Source organism: Pteronotus mesoamericanus, unplaced genomic scaffold, assembly GCF_021234165.1.
Source record: "Pteronotus mesoamericanus isolate MK-2021 breed Mesoamerican mustached bat unplaced genomic scaffold, CSHL_Meso_final contig_263, whole genome shotgun sequence".
Lineage (NCBI taxonomy): Eukaryota > Metazoa > Chordata > Mammalia > Chiroptera > Mormoopidae > Pteronotus > Pteronotus mesoamericanus.
In genome coordinates this window covers 8,010,636-8,036,360 of record NW_026555112.1, presented here as the reverse complement: position 1 = coordinate 8,036,360, position 25,725 = coordinate 8,010,636, and the positions used below count along the sequence as shown (strand labels likewise).

The 25,725-nt window shown below is 33.6% G+C and overlaps 2 protein-coding genes across 4 annotated transcripts in view; one reads left to right on the top strand and one right to left on the bottom strand.

Annotated features, from left to right (window-relative positions):
- The window catches only part of CHPT1 (choline phosphotransferase 1), a 23,668-nt gene extending 5,806 nt beyond the window's left edge, over window positions 1-17,862 (top strand). Inside the window, exons 2-9 of one of the 3 annotated variants that reach the window (XR_008529237.1) lie at window positions 5,668-5,815; window positions 8,611-8,752; window positions 9,478-9,562; window positions 10,860-10,991; window positions 13,104-13,262; window positions 13,729-13,854; window positions 14,919-15,115; window positions 17,694-17,862. Coding sequence is in view for 1 of the 3 variants with exons in the window: in XM_054574631.1 (XP_054430606.1) it covers window positions 5,668-5,815; window positions 8,611-8,752; window positions 9,478-9,562; window positions 10,860-10,991; window positions 13,104-13,262; window positions 13,729-13,854; window positions 14,919-15,029; window positions 17,694-17,738 (948 nt within the window). In the remaining 2 variants the exon portion in view is untranslated. Of the gene's footprint in view, window positions 1-5,667; window positions 5,816-8,610; window positions 8,753-9,477; window positions 9,563-10,859; window positions 10,992-13,103; window positions 13,263-13,728; window positions 13,855-14,918; window positions 15,119-17,693 lie in introns of all 3 variants that reach the window. The other 2 variants (XR_008529238.1, XM_054574631.1) reach the window with 2 other exon arrangements.
- Window positions 17,586-25,725, bottom strand: SYCP3 (synaptonemal complex protein 3). Its single transcript, XM_054574633.1, has 8 exons — window positions 25,593-25,725; window positions 25,103-25,169; window positions 24,910-24,944; window positions 23,327-23,444; window positions 22,451-22,550; window positions 19,725-19,823; window positions 17,902-18,006; window positions 17,586-17,773 (listed from the first exon to the last, which is right to left on the bottom strand). The coding sequence occupies exons 1-8, from the start codon at window positions 25,723-25,725 to the stop codon at window positions 17,720-17,722; spliced, it is 711 nt and encodes a 236-aa protein (XP_054430608.1). The 3' UTR covers window positions 17,586-17,719.

The window sequence follows — 25,725 nt, the reverse complement described above, 5'->3', positions numbered from 1 at the left end:
AGAGTAGTCAGTTGGTGTTTGGATCACTGAAATGTCTGTACCCTTACCAGCTGACCCAATAGTTACGGGTTATGTAATATCTTTTGCTTATGTGTCAAATCATACCCAAGATTACTTATAATCAAGAAGAGGTCTTTTTTAAGTATAAAAATTTATATAAATGGGCATTGTATAGTTCCAGTATTTCCTAAGTTTTAATTTGGGAAGATTTTTGCTTTTATGTATTACATATATATAAATTATTTTTTACTATTTTTCTTTCACCAACTTAAAATCTACTCTTTTTTAAAAACTCAGATTTATTCTAAACCTTTTAATAGCCATATTAAATTTTTCCAAAATATATTGGTTGGCCAAAAAGTCTGTATGGTTTTTTCCTTAAAATAAAAGACACATTTTTCATTTTCACCAATAACTTCATTGACTTGGATATTTTGAGTATGTTGGCTGTCTCCCATGTGGTATAACATTAATTATTCTCAATTAATGTTTCGATTTGATCACTATCAACTTCAGTTGGTCTACCCAACTGGAGCATTGCCTAGTGAGAAATCTCCAGCACAAAACTTCACAAACCACATTTGACATGTTCAATCAGTCACAGTGCCTTCTACACACACTTCACAAATCTTTTTTTTCTTCTTTTTTGCATTTCAGTTGCACTTCTACCTTTCTTGAAACAATAATGTATAACATGACAAAATATTGCTTATTTGACCTTCAATATTAAAATGGCTACACAAAATTTCACCAATTTTGAAAAGTTTTTGTTAAATGCACACTGATATGACAGCTGTCACAATACAATCTGAAAAAGTGTTTCGAATGAAGTTAAAAGACAACGAGGCACTACTAGAGCCATCTTACAGAAAAAAACAAATGAAATTTTTGGCCAACCCAGTATTAGAATAAATATTAAAATGAAAAGTTTACCTATGAAACACCTAAACTTATTATATGTAGTATCAGTAGTAACAGTTACAATAGTTAAAATTTACTGAGCTCCTTCCATATGCCAGGTCCTTTTTCCTAAGCCCTTTACATGTACTAATTTATGTAATTGTCACAATAAGACAGGAACGGTGATTATTTCCATTTTTCATTTAGGAAGATTGAGGCCCAGAGCGGTTAAGTAACTCAACCACTTCACTTAGATTTAATGGCAAAGCAGGGATCTGGGTGCAGAGAGAGTCCAGTGTCCACGTTCCTAATCACTCTGCAAGAAGAACCTGGGGTTTGTATTTCTTCCCTTTGGAAACCATTTTACCTGATAGGTTACCAGATAACCTTTACCTAATGGGAAATGTTTAGATCATTGGTTGATTTTAATTGTCTAGATATATAGCTCTTATGGTATGTACAGCAGATTTGAAAAACAACATGCCTCATACCTTTGAGGAGATTATATTCTAAAACCAAAAGAAGCCTTGGAGACTGTCTAGTCTAGCATTTTTATTTACAGAAGACCTAAGAATGTATTCTAGAAAATACAGTTTTTTTAAGGTCCGAGCTGTGAGTGAATTTGTCCAGTGAGCAGAGATGTGCTCACTAATTACTTTCTAAGTCTTTTTATTCCTTTTCTTGATGCGTGTGCTCATTCAAATACATAGACAGGGTCTAGCACAAATAACACCCCTTTTTTTATTACAGAATCTTTTAACACAAAATCATAAGCATGTAATTCTGTAACATAACATTATCACAGTCAAGCATACCATGTGACATTTTAGGTGAAATGTACAAATTAAAACTACAAATTATTACACCCGTATTATTACCCCACCAACCACACTCAAGCAGGCCTTATTTCTGCCAGACCCTGTATAAAAAGAGGCATGAGCTCTGGCTGGTGTGGCTCAGTGGATTGAGTGCTGGCCTGCAAAGCAGAAGGGCGCTGGTTTGATTCCCATTCAGGTCACATGCCTGGGTTGCAGGCCTGGTCTCCAGTTGGGGGCGTGTGAGAAACAACCACACATTGATGTTTCCCTCCCATTCTTTCTCCCTCCCTTCCCCTCTCTCTAAAAATAAATAAAAGTCTAAAAAAAAAAAGGGCATGATATGCAGCATGATTAATTGTTCAATATATGAGTGTTCTTTCTAATTCAGTTATTTTTACCAAGAGCAATTGCCATAAGGTCTGATTCAGACCTCTGATTTCTCTGATTCTATAATGAATAGGACCATCTAATAACTCAAGTAACCAGGAAAAACGTAAAATTTCCCAAATACTTTTTACAGTTCTTTTTCAGTGGTGTAGCTGAAGAGTGATTTAAAATTATGTTTGCTTTTTTTTTTTAATAACTAGACATTATGATTGAGCCTTAATAATTATCTTGTTTTTTAGAGTAAAGTTGGTCTTTCATGAAATTAGGTAAGATTCATCATTAGTAAAATTGTGTTATTTTAAGAGTTATTACTTAAATTGTGATAAAGCCACATAATTAAATACCATGCAATCATTTAAAAGAATGATGTAGATCTGTATGTTTGATTTGGAAAGATTTCTAATATATTGTTAAATTCTGATCTTAAAGAATACAGTAGATACTATGAAAATTGTGTGATCTAAAACTTTAAATATTAAGAATCTAATATTACCTAAAGTTCTACTTTTGGTAATATTTCCTTCTATAGAAGTATTCTGATATATTGCTCATGACTATAATTCATAACACAAGCCCAATTTTTCCATACTTAACATCTGAAATTTTTGAAAACAAGTTCACCTAAAAACTGGAATTGAGTTGGGGTGGCTCTGTCCGTCCTGCTGCCTTCTGTAATTATACCCTTAAAATTTTTTTTTATTTATTTTTAGAGAGAGGGGAAGGGAGGAGAAAGAGAGGGAGAGAAACATCAATCGTTTGCCTCTCACACACCCCAACCCAACTGGGAATGGAACCTGCAATCTTGAGACATGTGCCTTAATTGAACAGGCGACCTTTTGCTTTGCGGGACAACACCCAACCAACTGAGGCACACTGGTAATTACACCCTTTGGAGGAGACCCCTCAAGGAAGGATCCTGCTGGGCCTGACCAAGTGGATCTCCAACCTTGAGGTCTTCTTTTGCAGAGAAAACAGGTTGGAAAAGAAGTTGAAAATTTGCGAACTATATAATAGCTTCCAGGGGAGATTGTCCAGTGGGGAAAAGGTAGGCGAGGTTAGGCTCCTGAGGCCTTAGCAAGACCAGAACAGGAATGAACTAGGTAGAGGCGGATCAAGTGTTCCTTTCTGTTTTGTTTTGTTTTTTTCCTAAAACAACAGCAATTTATTCTTTCCCAGTTCTGGGGGCTGGGAGTCCAAAATCATGGTGTCAACAAGGCTTCACTCCCTCTGGAGGCTCCAGAGAAGAATCCATTCCTCATTTCTTCTGGGGGTTGCTGGTGTTCATTGGCCTTTCTGGGTTGCATCCATTTCTTCTGGCTCACTGCACTTAAAACTGTCTTGTGTGAGCAGGAAAGTGCTTCTCAGAGGGTTTGAAGGAATAAGTAATCAGTGAATAACCCAGGTGAGAAGAACCAGTCTGTACAGCCTGCAGCGCAATAGATCTCAACTCGTAGGGCAGGTCAGATGACCTGGGTTGATTCCTAGAGCCAGGCATGTTTTAATGTGACTTTATCACCATTCCCTAAGTTTCATTTTTATCTTTAATAAAAAGAACATGATAACTGCCCTGTCTCTATGCATTGCCTTGATATTTTATAAAATAACACATTTTTAAAAATGTCCTTTGTTGTGTAAGAAATGTTATTACCATACCAGTCATATCTCTTCTCATTACCTATGGGTCTTCTGTCACGGACTCATGAGTAATCTTTCACATTCAGGCCTCTATGTTGGTTTATGCGTAGACCTCTTCTCTCTTTTTCCTGTTTAAATTACCCCTTCCTCTCTTTACCTATTTAAACTCTAAATGTAACTCCTCTGGTAGCCTAGAGAAGTAGTTGTAAACTACTTGTTTTCAGTAATTTGTGATATACCTTGGTGGGTTTTTAAAAAGTATTCTGCCTGGAGTTTATTGAGCTTCTTAGATATATGAATTTATAGATTTCATCAAATTTGGAAATTTCTCAGCCATTATTTTTTCTTCTATTTTTCAGGTCCAACCCTCTCTCTACTCTTCTTCTGAGACTCCAATTACATATATGTCAGATTCTATTGACCAACAGGTCGTGGATGCCCAATTCAATTATTCGTAGTCTCTTTTCTTTCTGTGTATAATTTTGGATAGTTTCCATCAGTAGTCTGAAAGGTTGCAGATCTCTAAAATGCTGTTAATTTGTCCAGTTTATTTTACATTCCAAATATTATATTTTTCATTTCTAGAGGTTTCACTTAAGTCTTTCATGTTTTCTTCTACCTTCTTGAACATATGAAGCATATTTATAATGATATTTAATGTCCTCATCTACCACTTCTACTATTTCTGTCATTCCTGGGTCTGCTTGTATTGATTAATTTTACTCCTAGTTATAGATCATATTCTCCTGATTCTTTTAATGACTAGTAGTTTTTTATTGGATGCCAAACATTGTAAATTTTATTTTGGGGGGTCCTTTATAGATTTTAAATTATTATTATTCCTTTAAGATGTTGTACTTTGTGTTGGCTACAGGTAAGTTTCCTGGAATCTGTTGGATCCTTTTGAGGCTAGATTTTAGTCTGTTTGGACTGTTCAGAGAAGCCTTTAGTCTAGTGCTAATTTATCCCCACTACTAAGGCAATACACTTATGAGAACTCTATCCAGTGTCTTAGGTGTTATGGGGTCTTTCTACTGTGCATAGTGGGAACATGAATGATTCCCACCTTCTATGAGCTTCAAGAATTGTGTGGCTGTGTGCTTTCCAGTGGTCTGTCCTTGGCCCTGGCTAGTAGTTTTGTCTCATTCAGACAAAGGTTAGTTTTCTGCCAAAGGTACCCTGGTAGATTTCCACAACTTGAGACCCTTTCTGAGCACCTTCCTCTTCTCCCATGTTATGCTCTGCAAATTCTGTCTTGACCTTTCTGAACTATGCCATGTTTCTCCTCGACACAGCAAGATCACTGTCGGGTTCCCTATTCCTGTATTATGGCCTAGAAACTGCCTCTAGGCAATAAGCTGGAATACTCAGAAGGCTCACCTCTTTTGTTTCCCTTCTGCAGGAAACATAGTCCTGTATTGCCTGCAATGTCTGAAAACTTGTTTCATTTTATATTATTGCTTTCCAGGTTTTATAAGATGGGAGAGTAAATCTAGTCCACTGACACTCCATCATGAATGGAAGCAGGGGTGTGTAATTTGTCTTTGTTTTTTAGAGCAAAGACTTACTGAATAATTTCAAATCTAATGCCATAGGTGAATGGTATTATATTGAAAGAGCTGTGGAATAAGAATCAAAATTAGGTCCTAATCCTTGCTTGGTCATTTAACTTTGTGTTTCTCACAATATGGACTTCTGAGACACTTTACTCAGATGACTTAGAGCAGTTCATTTGCTTTCTCAGTTTAATTTTAATTGTAGAAGGAAGATTATGAATCTTCTTTATAACACACTGAGGTGCTATAAAGTGTAAACACAAGAAAATGTGTCAGTTGGCTTAGATTGAGCTATTTTCAAACAGAAGCTAGCTTATTGTCACTTAATATTACTTAATATAACAGTCTTTATTATTTACATGTATTTTTAGGCTCCATACTGGACATACCTATTATGTGCACTTGGACTCTTTATCTACCAGTCACTGGATGCTATTGATGGAAAACAAGCCAGAAGAACAAATTCTTGTTCCCCTTTAGGAGAACTTTTTGACCATGGTTGTGACTCTTTTTCCACAGGTAAATTGACTATAGTTGTAGCGTTTTATAAATTATATTGTAGTGATTATGCTATTACAGTTGTCCTGACCTTTCCCCTTTGCCCCCCTACATCCAGCACCCCACTCCCTCAGGCAATCCCCACACCATTGTTAATGTCCATGGGTCATGTGTATAAGTTGTTTGGCTACTACATTTCCTACACTATGCTTTACATCCCCATGGCTGTTACCTATTTGTCCTTATTAATCCCTTCACCTCTTCACTCATTCTCCCATATCCACCTCCCATCTGGCAACTGCCAAAACCCTCTCTGTATCCATGGTTTTGTCTGTGATATCTTATTTCCTTAGTTTGTTTTTTAGATTCAGTTGTTGATAGATGTGTATTTTTTGCCATTTTATTCTTCATAGTTTTGATCTTTTTCTTAGATAAGTCCCTTTAACATTACATATAAAAATGGTTTGGTGATGATGAACTCCTTTAGTTTTTTTCTTCTCTGGGAAGCTCTTTATCTGCCCTTCGATTCTAAATAATAGCTTTGCTGGATAGAGCAATCTTAGCGGTAAGTCCCTGCTTTTCATAACTTTATTTCTTGCCAATCCCTTCTAGCCTGCAAAATTTCTCGTGAGAAAACAGCTGACAGGCTTATGGGAACTCCCCTGTAGGTAACTAACTTCTTTTCTCTTGCTGCTTTGAGGATTCTCTCTTTATCCTTAACCTTTGACATTTTAATTATGATGTGTTTCAGAGTGGGCCTCTTTGTACCCATCTTGTTGAGGACTCTCTGTGCTTCCTGGACTTGCACATCTATTTTCTTCACCAAATTAGGGAAATTTTCTTTCATTATTTTTTCAAATAGAGTTCCATGTCTTGCTCTTTTCTTCTCCTTCTGGCACCCTCTATGATACAAATGTTGGACCTCTTGAAGTTGTCCCAGAAGCTGCGTATAGTATCCTCATTTTTGGGGGATTCTTTTTTCTTCTTTTTGTTCTGATTGGTTGTTTTTTGCTTCCTTATGTTCCATATCATTGACTTGATTCTTGGCTTCATTCACTGTACTAATGTTTCCTTATAAGTTGTTCTTTATTTCAATTAGTGTATCCTTTGTATCCTTGACTGGATCTTTTTTATGTTGCTGAGGTCCTCAGTAAGTTCCTTGAGCATCCTTACAACCAGTGTTTTGAACTCTGCATCTAATAGATTGCTTGTCTACATCTCATTTAGCTCTTTTTCTGGAATTTTGATCTGTCTTTTCATACAGGCCATGTTTCTTTGTCTCACCATTTTGGCAGTCTTCCTCTGTTTGTTTCTATGTATTAGGTAGAGCTGCTTTGACTCTGTGTCTTCACGATGTGCCGTAATGTAGGTATCCTGTAGGGTCCAATGAGACAGCCTCCACTATGACCCAGGCCGGGTACTCAGAAGTGTGCTCTTCATGTGGGCTGAGTACACCCTCCTCTTGTAAGTTGAACCTTGGTTGCTGTTGGTAGATCAATGGGAGGAATTTTCCCAGGCTAGTCAACTATAAGGATTGGCTGTGACCACTGACCATTAACCTCTGCCCTCTGTGGAGGATCACCTGTGCAGGGGCAGGGCAGTGGTGCTCTGATGTGGTCTGTAGCTTGTCCACTGGGTGCGCTGGCCCTGATGTTTCCCGGGTGGTGCAGGCCAAGATCAACACCCACCTGCGTTTTGCCTGGGGCCATCCTGCTTGAGCTATAAAGCAATCTGAGGTGGCAGCTACTTGTGCTGAACTTGGAGATTCCCAGGCAGAGCCAAGCTGTGAATCTAGGTTGGCTGCTGCTAGTCCTGGGCATGGGGCTCACTGAGGCAAGCTGTTGCTTATTTGAGAGGATTTAGGAAGTTGTGAAGCATGAGTCAAGACCAGCCATTTATATAGAAAAGCAGCTTGGGTGGGCCCGGAAGTTGGGTGGGGCCAAGTCTCTGGGGATCTCCATGGTGGGTTAGTGGTAGGTTGAAGGAGTCTCAAATAGGGCACCAGCTTGCCAGCTCTGTGGCTCTGTAGGAGGAGCGTTTAGGAAAAGGACAATGGCCTCTGCTTACCCTGATGCCAGACACCCCAGTTTCTCCCTGTATGCCATTGTTGCCTTTCAAGCTGCCACCCGAGTGCTGGAACTCAGAGGGAATGAGGGTGAGTAGGTGAGTCTGTCTATGGATTCTTTAAGATGGACTGCTTGTGGCTCTGGAAGTTTCCTGCTCCAGTTCAATCCATGCTGGTTTTCTGCAGCCAGAAGTTGTGGGGATTTATCATCCTGGCACTGGAACCCTGGGCTGGCGTCCTGATGTGAGGCTGGGACTCCTTGCTCTTGAGATGTCCCTCCTGAATTTTTATCCACCACATGTGGGTATGGGACCAGCCCATTACACATCTGAGCCCCTACTACCAGTCTGGATGGATGTGGGTTTCTTTTAAATTCCATAGTCATTCTACCTAGTTTCTGTTCATTCTAAGTGATGGTTGTTCTATATTTTAGTTGTAATTTTGATGTGGTTGTGTGAAGAGGCAAGCCATGTCTGCCTATGCCGCCATCTTGACCAGAAGTACCCTGTTTTTCTAAATAACGGCTTAAACATTAAAGGAGTGGTCAGTTTTCTTGAATAGATACACATATCCTGGGAGCAATTTTGCACAGTGTATTTTTAAATTTTCTTCAAGAATTATTTTGTTTAGTGTACCTTATTATAATCCCAAGATTACGTACCTTAAAACTCTGTATTGCTGAAGAGTACATGGCAATTTTTTCATTCTTTATTTCTAATTCTTAATTGTTTTTAAACCTTGTTTCTTTCAGTATTAATGGCAGTTGGAGCTTCAATTGCTGTTCGCTTAGGAACTCATCCTGACTGGTTGTTTTTCTGCTCTTTTATTGGGATGTTCTTATTTTACTGTGCTCATTGGCAGACTTATGTTTCGGGTGTGTTGAGGTTTGGAAAGTAAGTATGCATTTTAGTTGAACATTTAAAAATATAACTGAATTTATTTTCACAATCTATTATAGTTCATTTATATGTAATATAAAAAAGCTTCAATCAAGAATTTAAATTATCTTCTTAATTAATTGAAGCATCCATAAATGTTGTGCCTTAATTTAAGTCTTTTAGGTAATCTGTATGTTATAAATAATAACTATTTTTTTTCTCCCCTTCTCCAACTTACTAACCCAAACTTATATTAGACAGGAGAAAGAGGAAAAATAAGGGACCTGAATAATATAGAGAAAGGATATACACTACTTAAGTAAACAGCATTTGACTTATGTAATAAAATAATGAGATACGGAATCTAAAGGTCCTTTTGGTCAAACCTTCATGTGTCCAAAAAGGGGGACCTGCTTACAACAGTCACCAACAACAGGTAATCGTGAAACTCTCAGCTGTGGTAGACAACTGGAGAGATAATGTAAAAGCATCTTGTAAATGTTAGAGGTAAACATTCAATGATGTATTCGCAGACTAAGGTTTATGTATATGTAGCACATACAGGTTTTTCTTACTTAACAGTGTAGTCAGCTGATAATTCAGTGATGGAACTAAGGTAAAAATAAAATAACCCTATAGAGATTTTTATATCCTTGATATTTGATATATGGTTAACTAACCTCCACATTCAAGAATTTTATTTATAAACATCTTTTCAATTCTTTGTCCTTCCTCTTTAGAGTTGATGTAACTGAAATTCAGGTAGCTTTAATGATCGTCTTTGTGTTGTCTACATTTGGAGGAGCAACAATGTGGGACTATACGGTAAAACTGAATGTTTAAATTTATGTTTAAGTACTTTTTAAATGTTTAGGAAAAATTGCATTGTTAATTTTCTCCATTAATCCTTGGCATTTAGTGTTCATGGATTGTAACAAATGCACCACTCTAGTAGGGGATGTTGATAGTGGGGGAGGCTGTGAAAGGGGGCAGTAGGCCCTATGGGGACTCTGTGCACTTTCTATACAGTTTTGCTGTTAACTTAAAATTGCTCTTAAAAGTAATTCTATTAAAAATAGTAATTGGAGATTTCTCTGTGGCATTTAGTTTCAGAATTGCCAACTACAGTTCATATCACTAGGCTCAAAAATAGACTTTGGGCATATTTCCAAGCAGTGGTACATTCCCTGAGATATTCATATCCCTTCTCATCATGTAAGAATAAATAATAGAACAAATATATGCTACTGTAGGCCTCTAGAATATACTATACGGATGTGATGTGTCTTGTATGGTAGCTGTTCTGCTAGTACCCATAAGAAGGTGAATGTGAACCTAGAGGCAGTCAGGCATCTCTGGTCATTAAGTCAGATGTGGTTGTCTTAAATTTGGAATTCATGTTTAGTTTTAATGGGGAAGAATTTAACTTCATCTTAAAAAATTTCAATGTTTAGCCAACACCATAGGAAGAAAGCACAAAGCACGTCTGCTTATTCTCACCAACAAGAATACTTATTTTAGGTGTAGATTTTCTAAATTTGTTAATCTGTAGTTCCCAAAAATTTTAGTACATTATTTCAAAGTCTGTTTTCAAAATGCAATAGCCTACAGCTTTTGACAATTCATTGTTACTGTTTTTTAAATCCTTTGCTGCCTTTGGAGGTTTTCTTGAACAGCAATTGACCAACAGGTAAATAAGTATGCTGCTAGAGATTTTATCCTGGATATTAACTACACAGAATTTTTGCATATACACACATGATTATTTATCACATTCATGATGCTGGTCATGGTGTCCGACTTTCCTATGATGCTACTTTTTAGAAATATTAAATCCAGTGAACTATCCTTTTTCATTCCTTTAAGTCAATGAAAGTTTGTGAGATTAAATGTCTCATCACAATTATACAAGTAAACTAAGCAGAATTTGGTGGATTCATTTTTCACTTGATGAATAAAACCATCAAATAAAAAGATACTACTTCAGTGTACATTCCAGAAATTAAGGTTTTATTATAAGAGAAATGATAACTTATTGTACAGGGCCATATCATAATGTTCCTTTAATAGAAAAAGAAATTCTAGTTTCTTAATGATTTATTTCTTTCCTCTACCCCTGAAGATACCCATACTAGAAATAAAACTGAAGATTTTCCCAGTTCTTGGAGTTGTAGGTGGAGCAATATTTTCCTGTTCAAATTATTTCCATGTTATCCTCCATGGTGGAGTTGGCAAGAATGGATCCACTATAGCAGTAAGAGATTAATTTCATTATCATTTAGTATTAATTTTATGCTAAATTCACTTATCACCAGCCACAGAGATACTAAAAATATGCTGAAGTTCAAGAATGGGGAAGGGAACTAAATATCTTAAAGCAATATTTTTAGGCACATAGTACAAAAGCATTTTAAAAACTGTTTAGACTGATGATAAAGCATTTTTCCTTTTTCTAGAGCCTTTCTGAATAGACTTTTCTAGCATTTCATTTGCTCATCCACTGTTTCATTACTCTACGTAATTAAGAGTTACCATTTGTTTTCTTGCATTTTGTACCTTACGCTAATGAGGAGAAAAGATAGAGAATGAGTTCCTGATTGAATGGTCAGAAACTGCCAAGGTCATGGTTTCATATGTCAGGTACTTATTACTAGCAAAGTAAATTTTATGGAAATATATTTTTAAAAACTTCTATTTTAAAAGGTAAAAACTTTTAACCTTAATTCTTAAATTGAGTGGATAGACCTTGTGCTTTGTGTTCTTTACACTTTGCTCATGCTGCAATACTTTTGTATTTATTCATATTTGTTTTTTTAAAACTTCTTTAATACTATACATGGGAGTTAGAATTCCTGCCAAGTTTTAAACAAATATAACACAGTATCTATGTTTTTTTAAAAAAACATTGTCATCTTCAAGGTAGTTGAACTTATTTAAGAATATAAATACTTATTCCAGTGATGCAATCTTCTATCAAAATGATTTTGAAATCTCTTTTTAGAATTGCTTTAAGCTATGGCTCATTCTGTTTAATTTCTTTGATGCTATACATAGTTCAAATTTTATGTCCTTCAAAGGTAGATTTGATTTTGAAAAAGAGTCAGTCATTTGGAGTTAGGTCTAATAAATAAGAGTAATAAACATGAAATACACAACATTTTCAGTTAAAAAAAGTCTTATCCTTTTGAATGACTTACAACTTGACTCTCAAGACAATTTCAAAGGAATCCAAATAATTCATAAATTATCAATCTTTATGAATGCCTTTTATATACATAATTCAAAAGCAAAGTATAAAACTCATTTAGATAAATGAGTTCTGATATATTTGGAAAAATTAATTTGTTTTTTGAAGTATTTTGTCTGTCGACCTCAGTAGAGTACTGTGCATAAGGCAATTAGGAGTACTAGATGCCTGACCATGGATGATAAAATAGAGCCATAGCTGGAACACTAGTTCCACTAAAGAAAATGTAATGTAGTAAGGATCAGTGTCCACTTTAGAAAATATTTTACTAAGAAATAATTGATGAATTGTTTGAAGGAAGACAAGAAATCAAATACTATGGCTAAGAAGTGGTTGACTTCAAACTCTTAAACTGGTGATTATCCAACTTTTTTAGCAGATTTTCTTGCATAAAATATATAGAACCATAACAGAAATAAAAGCACTATCTTGTTAGTCAAAATTTTTATTTTCACCATATATGTTTTATTTTATATTTTATAGTATTATTACTGTAATTTTATAGTAAATTATAATTTATAACATGTAAGCTTAAGTCTGTTTTAATGAACATTTAAATTGGTAATTATAGATTTAGTAAGTCTTAATACCAAATTTATTTCAATATTTTGTTTAGGATAAGCAGTGCTGAGAGAATCCTGATTCACACAGATAAAAATGCAATGGGTTGGATTTTACAGTGTTATACAAAGTGCATTTGTAGTCTAAACACCAAAAAAAAAAAAAAAAAAAGGGTTGGGGGAGATGCCATTGATATTGAGAGAGACCAAGGCAGATATATCCAGACAAAAATATGTTAATTTGGTAGTCCAAGTATTGATGGCCTTTAGCATAGTAAAATTGTTATAGAATAAATTATATATTTTTAGTGTTTATTAGCTTAAAATGTGTATGTATATAAAATTGGAATCAAACATCTGCAGCATTGTATCTCTGTAACTCTGGAGTTCTGTGAAAGTTTGAAAAGCACTGCTAAGACCTATATACTCCTTTAGGCCATATACTACATCATACTGTTTTTTAGGTCTCTAGTTCCTAAAATAAAATAGATGCTCAGAAATTGAAATGTAATAAATGCAATGTTAAAATGTGATGTTGATTTTCTGCTTTATCCATCAGGGCACCAGTGTCTTGTCACCTGGACTTCACATAGGAATAATTATTATACTGGCAATAATGATTTATAAAAAGTCAGCAACTAATGTGTTTGAAAAGCATCCTTGTCTTTATACCCTAATGTTTGGATGTGTCTTTGCTAAAGTATCACAAAAATTGGTGGTAAGGAATTATTTAATGATTTACAGTATAAATAACCCATTTGGTCCTCAAACACAGAGCTGGAAACTATTTCATACAATGGGTAATTTGTTTTTTTTTGTGGTGTTACCATCACAATTTATAGTTACTTATTTGTTCTCCAAGTAAAATTTATGAGTTAATGTTATATCCAGGGAGACAGACTCTTTACTATATAGTAAATTCTTTTAATTATTTGTTCAGCTATAATTAACAAATATAACTTGCTGATGTTAAGAAATTTAAATATTGGAAACTTTAATAAGCTGCCCTGTCATCCAATATGAATTTCGGAAGTTTTAGATTCAGTATTTCCATATCAAATGTGAGATTAAATAAGTCTCTTTATGCTTATTTGTCTTAACAGTGAGTTATAGTCAATTCTGTTCTGAACTTAAAAGTTAAAATGTTAAAAATTTAATAATGAAACTTTTTTATTTTTTTATAGATAGCTCACATGACTAAAAGTGAACTGTATCTTCAAGACACTGCCTTCTTTGGCCCAGGTCTTTTATTTTTAGACCAGTACTTTAATAATTTTGTAGATGAATATGTTGTTTTATGGATAGCAATGGTAAGTTCTTTTCTGCTAATATTTTTTAACAGATGTCAGATAACACCATGTTTAAGAGTCATTTCAGTGAAATATCAGGTAGTCTCACTACTATACAGTAAATGTTTCTGTAAAATTACTTTTAAGCTGTCATTCTTTTTTATTCAGTATAGAAATGGTCCACATATCTGGAGATCTTGTTTCCAACAACCTAAATCCTTAACAATACAACTGTGATCTTTTGAAGTAAATGATAGGGAGATTTTTCTCCTCATGGGTGAGAATTCCCACTCTACCAGCAGAGCTGAGAGTGTCCTTTTTCTAAAAGGAAGCATTTGTCCCTGGTCTCTGGCAAAGTAATAACATGCTTTCCTCAGTTTTTTATACAACATAATTTTGTATATGTCTCCCCTCAATTATTGTGTCTTTTCTAGGCATTTTTTCTTTTCTTTTGTTCTGCAGAACTTTGAGGGATTCACACAAGGGACATCCACCTTACTTCAATATGCCTTTGCTTTCTTATAATTAATTTCAAAGGAGTAAATGTATATATGATAGAATGATTGTTATAACTGATAGCCCCTTCTAGTAGAAATTTGTGGCTTTGTTGCACAGCAGAGAACTGAAAGAATGTGGAGTCAAGACTTACATTGTTACTTTCCAGCTTTTGTGTTTTAGTCCAGTCTTTACCGCTCTCCCTCAGATTCTACAACTGTGAAATACCCTGTGTGTTCCAGAGAACTATATGAGGTCCAAAAGAGAAATACTGTATTTTGCCATGTATAATGCGCACCCACATTTTTTGTGTGCATTATACAGGAGATTATTATACCCCATGGTATGTAATCATTATACCCATGTATAATGGGCATCCTTATTTTTCCTTCAAAAATTTGGGCAAAAAAAGTGCTCATTATACATGGTAAAATACGGTATATAAAAGTACTCTAAAATACAATATTTTCAATGAAAAATTTTCAGTTAAGGGTTGAGATGTGGGCAAGGGCAGGGGGGCAGGAGGGATAGCTGTTGTTTCAGAAAAGAAAGACCATAATCCATTCTACATTTTCTTTTTGCTTCTAAAGGTCATTTCTTCATTTGATATGATGATGTACTTTAGTGCTTTGTGCCTGCAAATTTCAAGACACCTTCATCTAAATATCTTCAAGACTTCATGTCATCAAGCACCTGAACAGGTTCACAAGCATATTGACTAATAGCCCAAGGAAGAGAGGAGAACCAGTTAGGGGAACCTAGAAGTGAAGGAAATCCCCTTTTGCAGGTGGCTAGTATACTATCAAATAAGGTCATATTTGAATATAAAACATTAAGTCCTACAGATTCCATTATATCTATTTCAGTTGTGAAGTCCTCACTGTGGATCAACATTCTTAACCACAGATATTATCAGAGTAATACAACCTATAAGCTAGAAACAAAGCCAAAGAAAGAAATTTTAATTTTCTGGGGATAAGAAAGTGCACCAATGTACTTCTTAATAGCAGTCTTTTTGGTCTCAGAAATCCTTACACTTAGGATTTTCATTGCCAAATTACATAAAAATTCAAGACTTAAAGGATTTTAGCCATGTTGAGAATGATGCTTTTATTGCTAAAAATTGATGAGTTCATAATACTATTTAAGTGCATGCATTGTAATACTCTAATTACTAAGCCGAATGATGATGAATGATTTTTTTATTAGCCATTTTCAAGAGAGGTAAACGGCTATTGTACAAAAGGAAATACTTGCTTTAATATACCAACTAGAATTTAAAAAGGCTACTGGAATTTTCTATAACTTGTATTAAATGAAAGGAATTTGTCTACTAGGTCAGAAAAACAAATGAATCTTTACAATGCAAGTAATTTGTTTCTTGATATTCTGAATTAAAATTTAATTGTCATAAAAAGGTCAACATTAAATATCTCCTTTTATGAAAAATAAAGCAGCACTTAAAGCACAGTTGACATAAGAAAATTAGTAATTTATGAAAACAAGGCAAAAATATCTTCCTCTTAGAATATCAGCCAAAGTTACAACTCTACATGTCATTTGAGGCAAAAGGGGGGGAAAATGAGTATCAGTTATTCAACCACTAAGTACTTTATGTACTGATTCTTACCTTTTCACTCTCAAAGTATTTATAATGTTGATTATGAATAATAGAACTATCATACGGCTCTTTGGTGATCCAAATCCTCAGACTCCCCTTTTACCCTAGTTTTAATTTTATCCAGCCGTTCTGTAGACCATGCCATATGATGAAATAATAAAAAAGGAATAATGAACGTGTAGTATATGTTAAGAAAAAAACGTAATGAAAAAAGTGGAAGTTGATATTCCTTAAAAGGAAAAAATATATATTTATGTGAATTAAGGAAACAAAACACTCCAGGGTACTTGACTATTTTACAATTGGTAAACTCAAATAAGGATCTTTTTAGAAATATATTCCAACATATACTTTGGCTTAAAAGGAAATCTGTTTACAAAGTGCAAAAATTTAGGAAGTAAACTGTCCCCATGATGACAGGTATTTGTTCATGGTGGAGGACTAATTTCTTCCTATATGAGTTATGACAGTTAGAAAGAGAATCAGTATGGACTTGTTTTTAAAAACTTTGAAAGCTTCAAAGCTAAGATATGAATGGGTTATGGGGGGGGGGGCGGAATTAGAATGTAAAACAAGGAAAAACAGGAGAAAAATCACTCCTTTCCCCCTAATGGGCATTTTGTTGCGGGGGGGGGAGGTGGAGGAGGCAAACTTTTTGTTTTGAGTCTTCCAGTGAAAGCAGTTTGAGAAAAAAAAATTGTAACTGACATATTTTATATGCTGAAATAATAGTTTATTGTTTCATATGTTATTTTATGTTTTTAAAAGACAAGGTTTAAGAATTAACTATTCCAAGTCTGGAAATAAATATAAAATCAAACTGAAAATAAAACATTCTAGGTAATTTATCTTTGAAGACAGATGTGAAGTACTTAAATCATAAGTCATTAGGCACATTAATGATATGCTTTTAAATCATTACTACAGCACGTGCCATTTGATTTCAGACGAGCCCAGTTAAATGGCCTTCTGATGTCTTTGTGGAAATGACATTCAAAAAATCCTTATTTTATTTAAAAGAATTTTCTTATTGATTTTGGAGGGAGAGAGAAAAGAGAGACATTGACTTGTTGTTCCACTTATTTATGTATTCATTGGTTGCTTCTTGTTTGTGCCCTGACCGGAAATCAGCCTTGGTGTATCGGGACAACACTCTAACCAACTGAGTTACCCAGCCAGGGTGCAAATCCATATTTTAGTATGGCTATTTATATATCTTGTTCAGTTATCTTAATGGTCTTTAGCAGTTTTATTCCACAACACAAACTGTTGCTTTTAATAAATTTCCTAAGTCAGATTTTCTTTTGAAACCTAATCATTAGAATTGGCTGTATAATGTAATGACTATATACAAAAGGATGTACATATAAAAATAGATTTTATACATTTTTTCTTAAGGAACAACAATGTAACCTTGTATATTTGTGCTTTCTAACTCTTGGGACTGATACAGATACACTGGAGCCAAAACATGAAATTAAATAATCTTTATTGCTAAATTTATTGACAAGTGTTAGAGAGAAAAACTCGCTATTACTATTAAAAGGAAGAAAGCTTACATACAGTTTAGGGATTGCTGCTACTCACAAAACTGTTGAGCTTTTATCTGGAGGTTAACAGAAAGAGGGGGCTTGCACTTAAGCTAATGATTAACACGATGTAATATTTTAAACTAGAAGTTTAAAACCACTCTAAAGACTTCTATGCCTCTTAGCTAATGTTATAATTGTATCATATTACTTAGGTTCAAGTTCTTCCTTCAAAGAGTCATCAGAATAACATGGATTGAAGAGACTTTCGAACATTTGCCATCTCCTGCTGCTGCTGTTCATGAAAGGAGATATTAAACATTTGTTTAATTTTTAGATAAGTGTTATACATATTTCAACAAATAAAATGTTTCAATGCTTACATTAATCCTTACTTTTTCAGTGTTTAATATCATAACTTACAGTGTCCATCATAATTTGTTTTTGCAACATAGCCATTTCTTTTTTAAGTTCATTTTGTGCACCAGTAAGTAGGGTATCCTGATTCTTCTCCAAGTCCTCCATACTCTAAAACACAAAAGACTCATTCAGTTACAAACCATCAGTTTTCATCTCAGGGTCTAAACTTGTACAATTTTCAAAAGTAGGAACACTTTAAAATTCAAATAGTATAACTTATTTATTCCAAATAAAAATATTCTAAATAATACATCAAAATCAAAATACCCACTAAAGGATTAAAAAATGTTAGACATGAATCAAATATTACTACAGGACATACAACAGTAGTGTGCTTTGCTTGAAACAATAGGTTAATGAACTGTTAAGATTTCAGTATCAAACATAGTAAAAAAAGACTGGAAAGCCCAAATTAATAAATACCATAATTTTGAAAATTTCTAAAAATCCTTCTAAAGACCATGTTGTAATCCACTTATAACTAATAGTCAATGTGATGAGAATTCATCAGAAGTAGTAAAGAGACCTGTAGTAAACCTAATTTCTTCAATTTATGAAAAAAAGTTATAATAATTTACTATTTATCCAATAAACAATGATCCTAATGCCTACTATGTAAAAAGTTCTATGTTAAGTGCTGTGGAGAAATTTAAAAATAATAATAATATGTGATCTTTCCCTTATTCCAGTGACAAAAAAACAAAAATAATACAAAATTTTATAATATACATGGAAACACAACTTGCTGTGACTATGTAGTAGAAAAAATTCCAAGTTGGTTGGAAAAGGAATAAGATCTCAATAGATAAAGCAAGAAGTTTTCTATGGCAAGAGCCTAAACAAAAGCATTGAAGTATACAGTAAGTTGGAGAAAGCAATTAAGTGGAAGGGTGGGTATAATGGATAAATGTAGTAAATGAAGCATAAAAAGAGGATTACATTATTGGGTGGGGAGAAATCTTGACTACCTAAGAATTTAGAATGAGAAACTACTGACAGTTTTTCAGTAGGGAAGAGATAATGTTTTAGGGAAATAATATGGGAGAACTATGAAGAATGGATGACAGAGAAATCAGTTAAGTGTTTTAATAGTATATAAGCAAAGAATGAAAAATTGTTTAAAGAGAACCATTGCAGAGGTAAAAATTACAGGACCTTCTAATAATGATGTGTGACGAATAAGGGTGATTGAAGAGTCAAATATACTAAAGTTCCTATTCTGTTACATTTAGTGTTAACATTTAGAAGAAATCTTTTCTAGTACTTTATCAGTCCTTCATGCCAATCAACAAATGGTTTTCAGGGAGCATAACAGCAAGGTGATTGGAAATACTTGTTAAAATAACTTGTGTTCACATACATTATTAGTAATTCTAAAAGCAAATATGCCGTAAAGTACATATATAACATTTGTAATTACAAGAAATATTCACCAATTTCAATTGGGTACTTTCTATTGCACAAACGCTGGGGATACAAAGACAAGTAAAAGTCTATCTAGAAATGACTTATGAACCCTCTGCTTTCAGCTGAATAGAGAACTATCACTAGTGCTAATATTAAGTACAAATCTTATGCATAATATGTACATTTTTATGTAAAATTCCTAACTTACCATTTCCTGTTTTGAATAATTCCCACAAAAACATTAGAACCTTAAAGTAAAATATAGTTCTTAAATCAAAAACTAAATTCAAAAGGGAAAGTAGTTGAGAATTTTAAATGCATAAGCAAAATGTTTTTCCTTAAACTTAGAAAAAAATTATCTTCTACTTCCAACATAAATTGTTTTATAAGAATATGTTGTGTTACCAAATACAACAGACCTTTGTGAACTGCTCATATAGCTGTTTAATTGTATTCAGTCTCTGGCTCTGAACAACTCTAGATTGTTGGAAAACCTTTTGTTGCTGACGAAACAAATTCTACAAATGAAAAAAAAAATAATGTGATAACAATTTCAGTATAATTTTAAATTTAGCACAAAATAAGTTTAAAGGTAATTTTAAATACTTTTAAATTTTTAACTATTATAATTAAATTTAAATAATCTGTTTTCACCATTAATATACAATATAATAATCCTACCAGTCACTAAGTAGGAAATCTTAACAATACTCAGAACATGTCTTAGTTCTTAGTGCTTTCCATATCAACACAGATGATCCTTCTGATAATGCTAGTCATTCAGTTCCTTGGCCTACTTTTCACCAATGATTTTTAGCCATAACCCTACTTCAGCCATCCCCTTACATACTCACCCTAGATTTTGTTGTTACCAATAACTGTAACTTCCATTTAGTATGAATAATAGCACACTACTCTGAACGCTTTTAAATAAACTTACTATATATGAACTGACAATCTTCCAAGCAACTCTATGAGATAGGTACCTTTATCTCCCTTTCATAAATAAGGAAACAGACATAAAGAATAATTTTTCCACAGTTCACAGCTAGCATTTGGTCAAACCAGAATGTGATTCCAAACAGTATGTTTCTAGAATCCAGGCTCTAACCATTACTTATACTGTTTCTCCTTATATCCCACTATTCAACCACTCCCTCTTTACTGTTCTACTTCACTCTCTTTAGTACTGCAGCTCAATAATCTCTACCAAGACCTAAAATGTATTCATCCTACCTACTTTTCACTGTCCTCTATCCATATTCTCATGTTCTCACATTCCTTTTTCCCAATGTAAATTCTATGGTCAATCATTATAATTACTCCTTTGCATATATACCTTGCTCCCTTCTTACCGTGTCATTGTTGTTTGGCTAAACCGCAATCCTGGAAAACATAACTATTTAACTACTCATTACATCCCTGCAGATTGTCATAACTGGAGAAAACCCCACAACTATGTCAACAGGCCTCACTTTATATCATGATCACTAGCTTAAATTGAACCCCTCATACTGCTTGGCAATACTTCCTTAGTCTGTTTACTGGCCCACTCTCAGGAAAATATTTTATATCTCTCATTTGACCTCAAAAGGCAAAATATTTTCCACCCCCTGATGACCTTAATGATTTCACTAAATAAATAGTAGCAATCCAAAGAGAACTTTCAGTCTCCCATCACCATAGATACCCACCCACCTACATCTCTCTGTGCTCAAATACTCTACCTTCTTTCCTGTTTTTAAGGATGAACTTTTATCTTTGGTCCCTGCTAAGGCCAGCTTCTTCACATGTCCCAGCCATTCTCAAGAATTCAGCAACTGCCTCCTCTCTTTCCATTCTTTTTTATTTTTCCCTGAAGATTATTCCTATCAGCATATGAACGTGCTGCTCTTTCTCCATTCTTTCAAAAGACCAAAAAAAGCACTATTCCTTTTCTACACAGGCTACCACCCCATTTCTTTCCCATTCTTATACTCATTCCTGCTGGGTTTTTGCACTTACTATTCCACCAAAAATCACTCTGTTCAAGACTGATCAGAACCACTCTGATCAATACCAATGACCTTCACATTGCCAAATCCACCTTATTTGGCCTTTAAGCAACATATGAAAAAGTTAGTCCTCTCTCCTTAAAAGGTTTTCTTCACCTTGCCTAAGTGGTTTTCTGTCTACCTATTAGGCCACTCATTCTCATTTTAACTCTAAACATTGAGGTCTAAAGGCCCAGTTCTTAGATTTCTCTTTTACATTATAATCACTCCCTTGGTGATTTCATCCACCTTTGTACGTTTAATCCTTATATCTTTCCTGGAACCTAGACTCACACCAGTGGCTTGCTTACTCTATGTCTCCCCTTGTTCTGTTTCATATGCATTTTAAATTTAACATTTCCAAAACTGAGCTGGTCAATCAACACTTAAAATTATTTGTAGGAATAGCACCTTAGCTCTTAGACAAGTATGATAATTTCACAAACAATGTTAAGTATGGAATAAAGGGATAATGTAGTTATTTAATATACATATGTGGAGCTGACTTCCATCTCCCATTAAATAGGCAGGTAACACAAGAGTAAATCTTGTTCTGACTTACAATGATTGGTTCAATAATGAGCAAACAATCTAAACTGATCATTGATACTCCTTTGGAGTACTTTTCTGCTAGAGTTACTTTTTAGCTAGAGTCCACTAAACCTGGACTTTCTAAAGTTTAAAGTGGAGTTTCTTAACTTGTCTGGGATTGCAAAAAGCTATCTTTCTTACCACACTGAGAGAGTCTACTAAGAATTGGAGACAGAACCATGATGACAGTACATGAGCAATTCTTCTCCAGCTATGCCTAAAGCTAAACTACCTCTGGGCTTCTTTTGTATAAATCAATAATCCTTTTGTACTTTGACAAATTTCTATCACTTGGAACTGAAAGAATCCCAATCAATACAGGAAGCAAACACCATTCGCTTGTGTGAGTATGGTTTGTACCTATACTTCTCTGGTTTACCATTCAGCAGGACCAAAACATGTAGCCAGAAAGGGTAGCAAAACTTGGCCAAGTTCTATGTGTCCCCTACAAGTCAAGACTCTCCATTCCTACTTGACACTGGGTTAAATAGATTAATTATAAAGCTAAGCATAATACATACAGTTAGTTTTTCCTCTTGTTCCTCAGCTTTCTGCACATCTATCTCCCACTGCTGAAACAAAGTCAGAAACTGCTGAGAAAATTCTTGGTTGAGCTTCTGCCTGTAAAACATAACAAATATTGTCATATTTCATATCAATATAGAAAAAACATTGAAAACAAGATTGACTTTACATAATTATGCTGTAATAACAGAAGGAAATAAAAGCACTCTAAAATTTCAGATATGAAACTAAGAAGTAAAATTATGATTCCAGAAATATCCATTCTCCAAAAACCTAACAGAAAAGTCCTTTCACACGCTTTAGCCCGTGAAAACTAAGGAAATTTTGTTGTATATATAAATTTTCCAGAAAACTATTTTACTGCCAAGCAGTCTTTCATTTTTCTCCTACTGCATATGGATTTGATATGATAAGTTCAATTAGGTTATTATATTTATATGAAATTCTCAAATAGACATTTTACTTAATTTTTGCCCATTTTGGTATAAAAATGACTTTATGCAAAAGAATAGTTACTTGAGTTTAAATATATAATTTACAATATAAGACTGATCTTTTTCTACACTGTTAAACCGTTGACATTTACTTTTTATTCAGCTAATGTATTTCTGTAACAAATACAAATTATCTTTAGAGAAAAAAATCTTAATTTTTATTTGAAAGGGGATAAAAATAATTTTATTGATTTCCAGGAAATATATTTCAAGTCTATGAAGGACTGAGTTTATAGAACTAAAAGACTTGGAGAAAAATCAAGCTAAATATATTTTTTACTGGAGACTCCAATAAATAATAGTATTTTTCATAATTTGCACTAATGAAAATATTCAATGATAAAAATGTTGTGCCTGTGAAAGAACCAGCAATCATACCTTAGATCTTGTTGGGTTTTCCAAATATGTTCAATTTTCTGGTTACTGGTTTTGAGGGAAGCCTTGGTGTACATTGCCAGTCTTTTTTTCTTTGCAAGAAGAGCGTTGCTAATATCAGCTGTATGGAAAATCCATATTCATTAAAATGCAATATTGAAGAAAGTTACATATTTGGTTCCCATATATTGAAATAAACAAGGGTAAACAGTTTCAGAAAGGCATTTAAAATTAAATTTAAATTAGGCATAATAACAAAAAGCAAAGTTATTTGTTTTTTCTAAGAAAACTTTTAATTATAGTATCCCAGTTCTGATTTTACTAGCTAGAGATTTTTTAAATTTAGAGATGATTAAAGAGAGCAAAAATAAAGGAAAAACAGGGTCTCAAGGACAGATGTTAATTTCCTCATGAAAAAACACAAAGGCTAAATTTTTCTAAATTTATGAAGTACTCCCGAACTGAAACAACACATTTAGATGAATTACTGTTAGCGCTCAGTATATGAAACACAAAAGTATTTTTTAATCCAAAAAGGATAAAAATAAAGAATAAGAATGATTTTTTAAAATACAGTTATTATTTTAAGCATATAATTTTCTAAATGAGACAAAGACCAAGCATAGAAAAATCTTAAGTAAATATCTAGATAAATTCATTCAAGAACTTTTTTGAATACTTTCATGGAGCTTTTTATACTACATTTGTATCCATAAGTACTATATTTCATGAAATTTTAATACTTTAATTCTTTGCTAAACATGTGCATATGGATCTACCATCAATAGTTATTCTTCAGTAATCATTATGGAGCTGCATTATTACATAAATGTTTTATATATCTAATATCCATCAATAACAGTAAATATATAAAATTACAAAACAATCATTTCACCACCACCAAATAGAGCAAAGCTTTCATAAAAGACTCGATTGTGTGATTAATGAGCCCTATAAAGAAGCCAAATATTGACTCTTTTTTGAGTATTATATTCCCTACCACAGTTAATGTAATTGACATTTGACATACTATTTAAAGTTTATGAAATTTTTGTCTGATTATACATTTCTTACTATCCAGCAAGGCTGTTTTTATTTCTCAACTACATAGTTAAATAATGTAAAAATAACAATAAAGAATTATTTTAAAGGCTTCAATTTACACTGCCCCTACTAAAGAAAAGAACAAAGGAACGTCATACAAAATAACTAAATTAAGAAAAAGGAAAACTGACATATATATAGATATGTGTGTGTTTGTAGAAAAGTCTGTACAAATCCAAAGGGTAGAGCCTTTTCCCATTAATTTAGTCCTAAAATTCCAGTCCACTAAATTTACACATGTATAAAATAAAAGCGCCATTCTAGTACTACTCACCATTGTTAGTACCATTTGATCTCTTCACATCAACAACTGGAAAAGGTTAAGTAAGAAAATCTATGAAGGTAAATTACATAGTATACTTGTGCAAAATTCTATATATGAGAACAAGGTATTAAATGACAGTTTTGAGTACACTGATTATTATACAAGTTATTTGGTTTAGAACAATTTCCTTTAAATACAAGTATCTCCTAAAACATACCTCCAAACTTCTCCAGCATATTCTGTACTTCACCTCTGTGAAGAAAGCACATTTAAAAACTTTTAATTAGAGAGCCATAAAATATCATTCTTGTTTTGAAAGAAATACCACACACCCATTATTTTACATGTACTACTCATTGGATAACTAAAGTACTTTATCTAACAGGCAAAAATTATTTTGAGCACATTACCCCATATCTTCAACTATTCCTGCAGAAGTCCTTTTCTTCCCAAGCTTATCAATTACTGGAGTCTTTGCTGCATCAACAATAAAAAAAAAATTTGATATTAAATGTTATTTTGGCAATATTTAATAAAGTAATATCTTAATTTTGAGGTCATTTACGCTTTTTGCCACAAGAGTTTTTAAAGCAGATATACAAATGCAATACTTTCTCTGCAGATCAGATGGAATTAAATCAAGGTCCAGGACCATTTTATAGGAACAATTTTGTAAGTTTTCCTGTCTTAATGCCACAGTAAGCCACGTAATATTTATTAGACATTTTGGGAATAATGACTGAAAAGGCAAGAGATGTATATAAGGTACTCTAACTCCAAATGAGAAACATGAAATACATTAAAATGCTTGACAAAGTGTTATTATTGTATAAAATGCAGGAGGTTCAAAGTAAATGAACTGTAGGATATGGTCACTGCCCAATATTAGATATACTGTACCGTCAGTAGCATCCTCCTCTGAAGCACTCAGATGTTTTTTATCTTCTTTCTCAAAGTCATAGGCTCTTACAACCTGATCCTCCACTGGTGTCTTCCCAGATTTCCCGGTATGTTTTTTTCCAGAAGGCAACAT

Excerpts from the sequence above, each read along its gene's own strand:
- SYCP3 (XM_054574633.1), bottom strand. The coding sequence starts at position 25,725 with ATGTTGCCTTCTGGAAAAAAACATACCGGGAAATCTGGGAAGACACCA. Across the intron at positions 25,170-25,592 it reads AGAGGAGGATGCTACTGACG|CAAAGACTCCAGTAATTGAT; the intron begins GTACAGTATATC and ends TTGTTGATGCAG. Across the intron at positions 22,551-23,326 it reads AAAACCCAACAAGATCTAAG|GCAGAAGCTCAACCAAGAAT; the intron begins GTATGATTGCTG and ends TATGTTTTACAG.